This window comes from Formica exsecta, unplaced genomic scaffold (genome assembly GCF_003651465.1).
Source record: "Formica exsecta isolate Colony F162 unplaced genomic scaffold, ASM365146v1 scaffold47, whole genome shotgun sequence".
Lineage (NCBI taxonomy): Eukaryota > Metazoa > Arthropoda > Insecta > Hymenoptera > Formicidae > Formica > Formica exsecta.
In genome coordinates this window covers 2,093,240-2,102,616 of record NW_021851936.1, presented here as the reverse complement: position 1 = coordinate 2,102,616, position 9,377 = coordinate 2,093,240, and the positions used below count along the sequence as shown (strand labels likewise).

The 9,377-nt window shown below is 30.8% G+C and overlaps 2 protein-coding genes across 2 annotated transcripts in view; one reads left to right on the top strand and one right to left on the bottom strand.

Annotated features, from left to right (window-relative positions):
• Positions 1 to 4,435: 4,435 nt before the first annotated feature.
• On the bottom strand, positions 4,436 to 7,103 carry LOC115241140 (lamin Dm0-like). The gene is made up of 5 exons (XM_029816700.1): positions 6,871 to 7,103; positions 6,350 to 6,502; positions 5,933 to 6,158; positions 5,607 to 5,828; positions 4,436 to 4,441 (listed from the first exon to the last, which is right to left on the bottom strand). The coding sequence occupies exons 1-5, from the start codon at positions 7,101 to 7,103 to the stop codon at positions 4,436 to 4,438; spliced, it is 840 nt and encodes a 279-aa protein (XP_029672560.1).
• A 796-nt stretch (positions 7,104 to 7,899) lies between these two features.
• LOC115241139 overlaps positions 7,900 to 9,377 on the top strand; it is a 5,511-nt gene continuing 4,033 nt past the window's right edge. Inside the window, exon 1 of the mRNA XM_029816699.1 lies at positions 7,900 to 8,229. Within this exon, the coding sequence (XP_029672559.1) occupies positions 8,072 to 8,229 (158 nt within the window). The 5' untranslated portion in view covers positions 7,900 to 8,071. The remainder of the gene's footprint in view (positions 8,230 to 9,377) is intronic.

Sequence of the window (9,377 nt, the reverse complement as noted above, 5' to 3'; positions counted from 1 at the left end):
AGTTATTATATTAATCCTTTTAAAATAAATATAAATAAAGTGTCAAAAGAATTAATTGACAAACTGACCAAAACTTTGTTACAAAATCGTATAAAATTATTTCATAAAAAAAAAATTCTTGTTCTATTCAAATAATCTCTGACTCACCTATCGGAAACAACTGTTAAGATCGATATCTAGATTCAACATTTTTTTATTCGCGGATTTTTCGACGATTCGATGACATATTAATTCTTTAAGACAAACGCGCCCGTGCGTAAATTTTTCTCAACACGAGAGTATAAAGTTCGATCTTGCGTTTCGCGCGATGTTATCCTTTGTATTCTTTTATAGACCGTATATGTTTGTCTTGAACAGAGAGATCATATTTTGAACAGTTTTCTTAATGTCCTTTTGTTGATTCAGACTGCGCCAAATATGGCAAATGCTTTCTCAAAACCTGATACATAGCGCGGGCTATAATTTTTCATCGTCACATTCTTATTGAGAGTTCGCGAATGTTCAGCACACAGAGAGTGATTAACATTTGTTATATTTTTGCTTAAACATATGTACTAAAAAATTTATGCACGCATATATTAAGAGAAAACCAATAGTAGTTCAGTTACTTCTTACACGGAGAAAAAGTTTTAATATCAAACAATGACAATTCTGTTTTGGACATTCTGTGTATACGTATTTTTATAGCGACAGAACAAGGAGTTGATATCGTACGGCGCGGAGAGGTATAGAGGAAAGATCTTAATCATACGCATACAGACACACACACATTTTCTCCTGGTATATACAACGAGACACCGTTGGAACGCACAAATTTTACGCATCTTTGAAACCGTCTATGTTATTCTTCGGTCTATTCTTCAATCTACAGAAGCTTGTTTCTGAGAAGCAGCACGATGTAATTTTACAATAATAAAATGTTGCATTTGTATTAAATGTTCTTGAAAACTGTTCTCTTTTTATGTTGCAATAGTATACAAAATATTGCACAATATTTTATTACTTCTCGCTAAGGAAAAATCGACTTTGAGGGGGCATATCCGTTTGAAACCTCGAGAAATGAGTACATTTTCCAGATCTTTTTGCAGCGCAACGACTTGATAAAAATTTTTAATTTTTTTTACGATATTAATACAATATTATTAACTACTTAAATACAAATTTTCAGCTTAAAATTTTTTTTTTAATATTATGGGAATATTTACGGGGCTCCTCCAAATTTTAAGTTTTTTCACAGTATGAAAACGTTCGTAGATCATGTCCGAAATAAAAAATCCAAGTTTTTTTTTATTAAACATTGTAATAGCTATCTGCTATTCAAGCGTTTTTTCAAAATTTTAGAAAATAAAAAAATGGCGGCGTGTTGAATAGAAGTTTCGGTTTTTATGAAAAAAAGTCCATCTTTTTTTTTATAACAAAAAAAATAGGAAATCGGATTTAAAAACTACTTCGTTATTTTTGTGATATTAATACAATATTATTAACTACTTAAATAAAAATTTGCAGCTCAAAAAAAATTTTTTTTTAAAAGTTATGGAAATATTTGCGGAGCTCCTTTAAATTTTAAGTGGCTGCACGATGTGCATAAAAACGTTCGTAGATCATATCTGAAATCAAAAATTCAAGTTTTTTCTTATTAAACATTGTAATAGCTATCTGCTATTCAAGCGTTTTTTCAAAATTTTAAAAAATAAAAAAATGGCGGCATGTTAAAAAAAAGTTTCGATTTTTTTAAAAAAAAGTCCATCCTTTTTTTTTATAACAAAAAAATAGGAAATCGGATTAAAAAAAAGGCTTCCTTGGCAGATGCGGAATCTTATTAGAAACTCGCATGTAAAATTTGAAATCAATCCGTCGAATGTAGCCCAAGTTTTCATGCACACTATGCATGAAAACCTAAACCTGCGAATATTCGCATAACTTTAAAAAAAAAATTTTTTTTGAGCTGGAAATTTTTATTTAAGTAGTTAATAATATTGTACTAATATCGTAAAAAAATTAAAAATTTTTATCAAGTCGTCGCGCTGCAAAAAAATCTAAAAGATGTACTCATTTTTCCAGATTTCAAACGAGTATGCCACACCTTAAAGTTCATTTTTTCTTAGTTTGAATGTCGAAAAAAATCATTATTTTTTGCAAATTTTCAATTTTTTCCCATTGTATACTTCTATACTTTGTAACAAATAAAAATTTTATCAAAACATATTTTATCCGATATTAATTCGAGAATACAATTTTGTTAATCTTTTGACTTTACAAAGTTTAGTTTATAAAAAACACTTTTTTCAATCGCTTATAACTCGATAATTATGGATGCCTTGATATTTTTGTTAAGGAAAATTCTTGTCCAAATTGGTCAGAAATATTTTTTTTTATTAAAAAATAATCTCCGATAATCTGGAATTATCTTGTATATATGTATAAGAAATCGCAACGGATATCATATGGTAGTTGGGAGAAGTATCTTGTTCCATATTCTTTATTTGCATACACGTGAAACAGTTTATACAGAAGGAAATCGTGGCAGAGTTGCCAAGATATGGAGCCACAAAAACAACAATTAATCGAATACATGGAAAGATAGTATAATTCATTCCCATTCATCATCCAATTATAAACAGCATCGTAACATTTTCAATAGTCTCTTCTTTCTATTGTTTTTCAAAGCTAAACCACTTACATAATATTTATATGTGATGTATTTGCATATATGTGAAAAACATACTTGCTGCTAAATGTGAACATCGAGCTTACAATTGAAAAATAAAAAGAAAACTGATATGAAAAAAGTATGTTTTATACTTTGATATTCCTTTTATAATTTATTTCTAAATAATTCTAATCCCTTCTTATCTTAAAATTTCTATTTTTATGATCCACTTTATATGTTGAAATTTTATCGCCACACAACAGACAGACTAAAATATATATTTTTATGATTTACACGCACACACACGTAATGTAACCGTTTTCGAAAGTGGTTTTTCTTAAAAGAACTTTTTGTTTTTCGAAAACAATAAAATTTCTTTGAAGCTCGAAGGGACTTTCAGGTAATCCATTCCTGTGTGAGAGATCTTTGAGTTTCAAAAAAGTGTTTTATTATTTCTGAAACAGAGGAGAAAGAAATTCTTTTAAAAGAAAACAAATGCATACTTGTCATTTGTTCATTATATATGCCCTTGGCATAATGGCATAGCGGAAAGAGGGGTAAGATGTCAACCTTAAGATCTGTCAGCTATAAATTACAATTTGTTAAGAGAAAGACTTCGCCGAAAGTTTCCGTATGGAAGGCGTTTATGTTTCATGGAAAACAAGCCTTTCTCTTTGCATTGTTATTATTCTTTTTTAATATATTCATCTTTTTTTCTTACAAAAGCATTTATCTATTTATGATTCAAAATACTATATAGATATTATAATTACGTTAATAACGATGTTCTAGTAATGAAGAATATGAGATCCGTATATCTTTTGATAACGATAGGAATTACTCGGCATTTACTTTTAGTACTTTATAAAAATATATCTCACCAATGTATTAAACTTTCTGTCAATGAACGGGTACCCAAAGCGACTTAAATGTTAAAAATTTTTATGTTGATTAGCGAATTGTTTTGTGACGCTTCAGAGCCCCATTCTTGGTATAATAAGATATAATTTTCAATAGATTTTATTTTGATATCAATTTTATTTTTGTAGCGCTGTCACCGTGAAATCGAATAGTACGCCATTCAATTTATGGGCACCCGGATACCCATTATTGATTTTCTTGCTACTATAACCAATGTAAATAGTTTAATTTTTTTGTTATAAATAAATATTAACTATTTTTATAAAGTAAAAAATATTTACTGATTGTAAAAAAACACGCGTATACAGGGTGTCCCATAATTCGCGGATTTCAATTACAATGTAATTCTTAATGCAATTAATAATTACAATTTATAATCGTTAATTATTGCAAACAATTACATTTAATTACTACTATGTAATTGCATTTGTATTACTATGTAATTGCAAACAATTACATTTATTACGAAAATCGCAAAATGGTAAAGGACTTTTCTTCTCGGTTTCATGTGCTCTACCTGCATATGGCAGGTGATACGCGAATTATGGGACACCCTGTATAATCGAAACTTACGTATTTTTGGCAATATTACTGCATGATCTACAATAAGAGATATTTACTCCATGTTCGTTGCATATGGATCCAATGAAAATGTACAAAACTAAAAAAGTCATGCGTAACCGAATTGCCCAAGATTTAAAGGAAATCTTGAACGGATTAGTGTGCAATGTGAAAACAAATATAAAACGAAAGAAAAAATCAGTAGATAATAACAGCAAATCAGGTTCTAGCAGAATGGAGATAGAGTATAAAGAAGAATTGAAGAAAATTTCAGCAGCAGACGACAGTATCCAACCAGAAATTTTAAGACTAAAAAAAAATAATCAAGCATTTAAATCGTGCAATATAAAAATATTAAATACAGAAGTTAAAAGAAAGGTTAAGAAATCCTTGCAAGATATTCTGTACGACATTAATGAGAGAAAAGAAGCAGCAAAAGAACGTCGTCACAAAGAAAAGTTAAAATTACTAAAAGAATTATGTCAGTTAGAATACTTATTATTAGGAATTGTCAATTGCCTGTTGTTTTAAAAAAATATGTGTGTATTTAAAAATATGATGCAGAGTTACGATCTGTCAATTTTATAATTTTCATATATGTTGTTTAGAAATTATAAGTTTTAGTTTTATTTGTCCATTAAATAATAAACTTTTATTTTTCTAATAATCCAATTTAGACAAGAAAGGATGTAAGAATCAAGAAAACAATTCTGAAGAAAATGATAACCAGGAAAATAAAAATTAATAATTATACGTTTATATTACTTTATTTCAATTTAATTACAGATTGATGTATAATTTTATGTTGAAGACATTGTTATATATATAAGTTTAGCTTTGAAATATTTATATAAGTTTAGCTTTGAAAAACAGTAGAGAGAAGAGACTATCGAAAATGTTCCGATGATGTTTGTAATTGAATGATGAACGCGTGATGGGAATATACCTTTCCGTGTATTCGATTAATTTGTTTGTGCGGCTCCTTATCTTGGCAACTCACCCAAGATTCCGTTCTGTATAAACCCTGTTTTGCGTGTGTATAGATAAAAAATACGAAACAAGATACTCCCAATTATTATGTGATACCCGTTGCGATTTCTTATATACAGGATGTTTCCAAATTATCGGATATTCTTTTTAATAATTTTAATAAAAAAAATTCTCTGATCAATTTAGACAAGAGTTTTCCTTAACAAAAATGTCAAGGCATCAATAATTTTCGGGTTATAAGCGATTGAAAAAGAAGGGCTTTTTATGAACTAAATTTTGTAAAGTCAAAAGATTAACATAACTATATTTTTGAATTAACTTCGGGTAAAATCTATTTTGATAAAATTTTGTATTTTGCAAAATTTGTTTTCCTTGGAGTTTAAAGATATCTATCATATCATATATCGGTATTGAATGAAAGATGTTTATTTAAGAGATGTTTATTTAAGTTAAATGCAAATGCATGATTGATTGTGATGCATACCTCTCCTTCGTTATTGGTTAGAAGTGTTATCATGTTGTCTGCTACAAACCACTTTTGATCCGTCATAACCACGTTGGATGGTGGCGCGTGTATTGCGCCGATATAGGCCGACCACACCACTATGTTAGCACCTGCTTCGAGCTTCGTGGAACGATGGAACTTGAAAACTGTCTCCAGAGTACCAGCTTTGTGAATAATCTGCCAGCCGCTCAAATTTATTTTCTGTTGCAGAAATTATGTTCGATATGTTGAATTACGTGATCTATATAGCTCAAATAAAGTCAAAATGCACGCCGCGAGAATTCTTCCAAAGCTTTCATCTTTACCTTATTGCCTTTATTATTGAATTTTATAAATCGTCCTTGGGGATTCACTTCTGTAATCCATACATCACCCCTAGTAATGCCTGTAACGCTGTAATCATTACTGCTGCACTCTTCACTTTCTTCCAATAAAGTACGTTTTCGTTTGTTGCTTCTGAGAGAGGTATCTGCGGATGGAGTTGTTGTATCAGTTAAAATCGTGTTAGTCGATTTCATATGCATGTCCAATCTAATTAAAGTAAATTAAAGTAAAAATAAATTAATGTCTAATATTTGCGTTGAAGTAAAATCTTACATATATGCCTTTTAAGAGATTAAGGATTGAGAATTTAACAAAAATTGGATATTTATGATTAAAAAAACAAAACTGCAATAAAAAGAGCATTTACTATTTAAAGAGGTTACAATATATTGGCTCACCTGGCTATCACATACTCATACAATTCACGATACATAGCGATTTCCTTCATTCCAATGTTCGCGAGATTCTGATATTTTTGCAACTCTTGATCCATTTCGTTTTCCATACGTCTGTTACGAGCACATTCGTTTTCTCGTAAATTTTCCAAATCTCTGTCGAAAGACGCATTTATGTTATTTGAATACTTAATTATCTATAGAAATTTATAAGTGCATAATATTTATTTATGGATAAACAACATTAATTAAATCAATATATGTGTCAATTATAAATTATAAAATATTAGGACATTTTTCTCATAAGACCATTAAACCGTTTTTTTTTCTATATTATCTACTCTTCTTGCTTATTTCAAAAGAAAATATAGTGTACTTAGAGAAATAATATATAACTATTAACACATGAGAGAGAGAGAGAGAGAGGGGGGGGGGAAGGGAGAGAGAGGGAGAAGGGGGGAGAGAAAGAGGGAGAGAGAGGAGAACCCATTTTATAAATGAAAACATTTTGTAAAAAGAATTACCTGATTCGTGCATTAAGCGCATTGTTGGCTGCTTCGAGTTCGCTATTTCTTGAAATAAGTTTATCAATTTCAGACATTTTAGGCGATCTTATTCTATATCTTGATTCTTTGCCTGCCATGCTGGCAAACTTCACTACTATGCTGACTCCCCTAAGATCACACTCGCACACCTCGCAGCTAAATGAATACTGCCGGTCAGAGTCAGAGATACCTGATTGCGGCCGCAACAGCATGCTTACAGTCTGTGAAGAGGATAGGCTAGTAACGCACACTAAAGCATAAGTCTTCGTCTGTGCGCGCTCGACGCTTGGCTTTGTGTTATCTCTAAAATATAATCTATTGAAGTTTATATTTAAATCGGGCACGAACTTATGCAATCACCTGATATATACATACATACACACACACACACACATATATATATATACATATATACGAATAGACCCCATAGATATATAGAATAAACTATTGAACTATAATAATGTTGAAATATGCGCCAGTAGCACTATCGTGTCGAAAGAGATGGCTGCTATCTACAGTCTTATCGAAAAATTGGGTCATAACATAACTCATAGCTTATCAAAAATCAGCTGCATATTTTTTACTAAATGATACCAAGAGGAATTAAAAGGAACTGAGCATGCGCAGAAAGTACATGGAAAAATAACGGTAATAGTTATTATACTCTCTCTTTTGGCTCCTTTCTAAATAATGGTATAGGTAGGTTGCGCACATTCCAGTATTACTATAGTTCAGTAGTATAGAGCTCATAGACATAGTATATCTAGACCGAGCGTTTGCCTTTATTTAAGGAGTGGGGGTAAAGATGCACGTAGAAAAGGACATACTCTGTTTCGTGCCCCTTGCGTTCTCTCCAACACTCGGTCTAGATATACTATGTCTATGATAGAGCTCAATAGACAGAATTGTAGGGATTGTTGTCCTTTATATGTTTCCAGACTGTTTCTCACGGCAGAGGTTGGTCTATCCTATATGTCTATAAAGTGGACAGAGTGTGAATAACTTCTGTAGTGTACATAAGACACGCACTTCTGCTCTCTGCAATCGGCAGACATAAAACGTAGTAATTTTCGCGTGTGCTTTCAAACTAAAAATTAATTATACGCGAATAGTTTGTTTCGACCTTCTTAAATTACATTATTTTTTGAATTTTAGTGATCATTTTTGATAATTTCTGATAATGGCTACGATAATGTGCTTACCTGAAGAGGTAATAGCCATCATTCTTGGCTACAATGATATCAGCATTGAGGATATCATTAACTTTAGATGTGTGTGCAAGAAATTTCGGTGGATCGTCAAATACGATAAGTTTTGGGAAAAAAAGTGCTCTCAGAGGTAATTTTTTGTAATTTTGTTTCATTAAAAATCCTTATTCAGACAATAAGAATTATGTTTTACAATGTTTCAAAACGTGATTCTTGTCGTTTGAGTAATGATTTTTATGCTCTTAATACCTGAAATTGGTAAAACTAGCAATATCTTATCTTATTAAATTTTTATTTGGGGAAGGGCGCTATTTTGAAGATTTGACCAAAGTGTGCCAAGTGAGATAGTTTCTTGTTTTAGCGCGCTAAATTCATCCCTTCAGTTTAGACATATAGATCTGAGATAGTATAACAAAAATAATATACACTGTCGAACAATTAAGTTTCGAGACTCGCTTCGCATTTCCGAACATTTGATCCGTTTATGCTGCCATTTTAGAGAGTTATTCACAACTCAATACTCAACACGTGGTGCAAGATTTAAATTATTTCGTTCAATAGTTTGAGATATAGTCACACAAAATTGTGTTACAAAATTGTGTTTAAAATTTGTTTCGAAGATACAGCTGACATAAAAAAAATGTGAATCAAATTTTGAAAAGGCTTGCTTCAGAGGACTGGGCTTGTTGAATTATTTGTAATGTTTCTCTTTTGGAGACTTCTCTAATTTAACACAGAATTTAATGTTGATGCATTGTCAAACCTTCCATTACACCGATTTTTAAACAAAATTTTGTAACGCAACTTTGCGTGATTATATCTTATTAACTATTGAACCAAATAATTTAAAACTTGCAACACGTGTTGAGTATTGAATTGTGTATAACCTCTTAAAGTGGCAGCACAAACGGATCAAACGTTCGGAAATGCGAACGAGTCTCGAAACTTAAAGGAATCCAAAAGCTCATCTGTTTTACCGACCATAATAATTAATATTTGCTTAATATAAAAGTTTTGCAGTTTGTATGTACAAAATGAGATAGGTCTCCACTCGGAAATGCATGAAAGAATATAAATTCTTTTGCACAAAATTTTGCACACAGTAATCTTTTTTACTAGGTTTCTAAACACGTTTCTAAATGTTCATTTATATTCTTTCATGCATTTCCGAGTGGAGACCTATCTCATTTTGTACATACAAACTGCAAAACTTTTATATTAAGCAAATATTGTTATGACCTGACGCAAGAAGCCGGTAAAAAAACTGTAATTTTTTAG

Excerpts from the sequence above, each read along its gene's own strand:
- LOC115241140 (XM_029816700.1), bottom strand. The coding sequence starts at position 7,103 with ATGCTGTTGCGGCCGCAATCAGGTATCTCTGACTCTGACCGGCAGTAT. Across the intron at positions 6,503-6,870 it reads GCGCTTAATGCACGAATCAG|AGATTTGGAAAATTTACGAG; the intron begins GTAATTCTTTTT and ends GTCTTTCGACAG. Across the intron at positions 5,829-5,932 it reads TCAATAATAAAGGCAATAAG|AAAATAAATTTGAGCGGCTG; the intron begins GTAAAGATGAAA and ends TTTCTGCAACAG.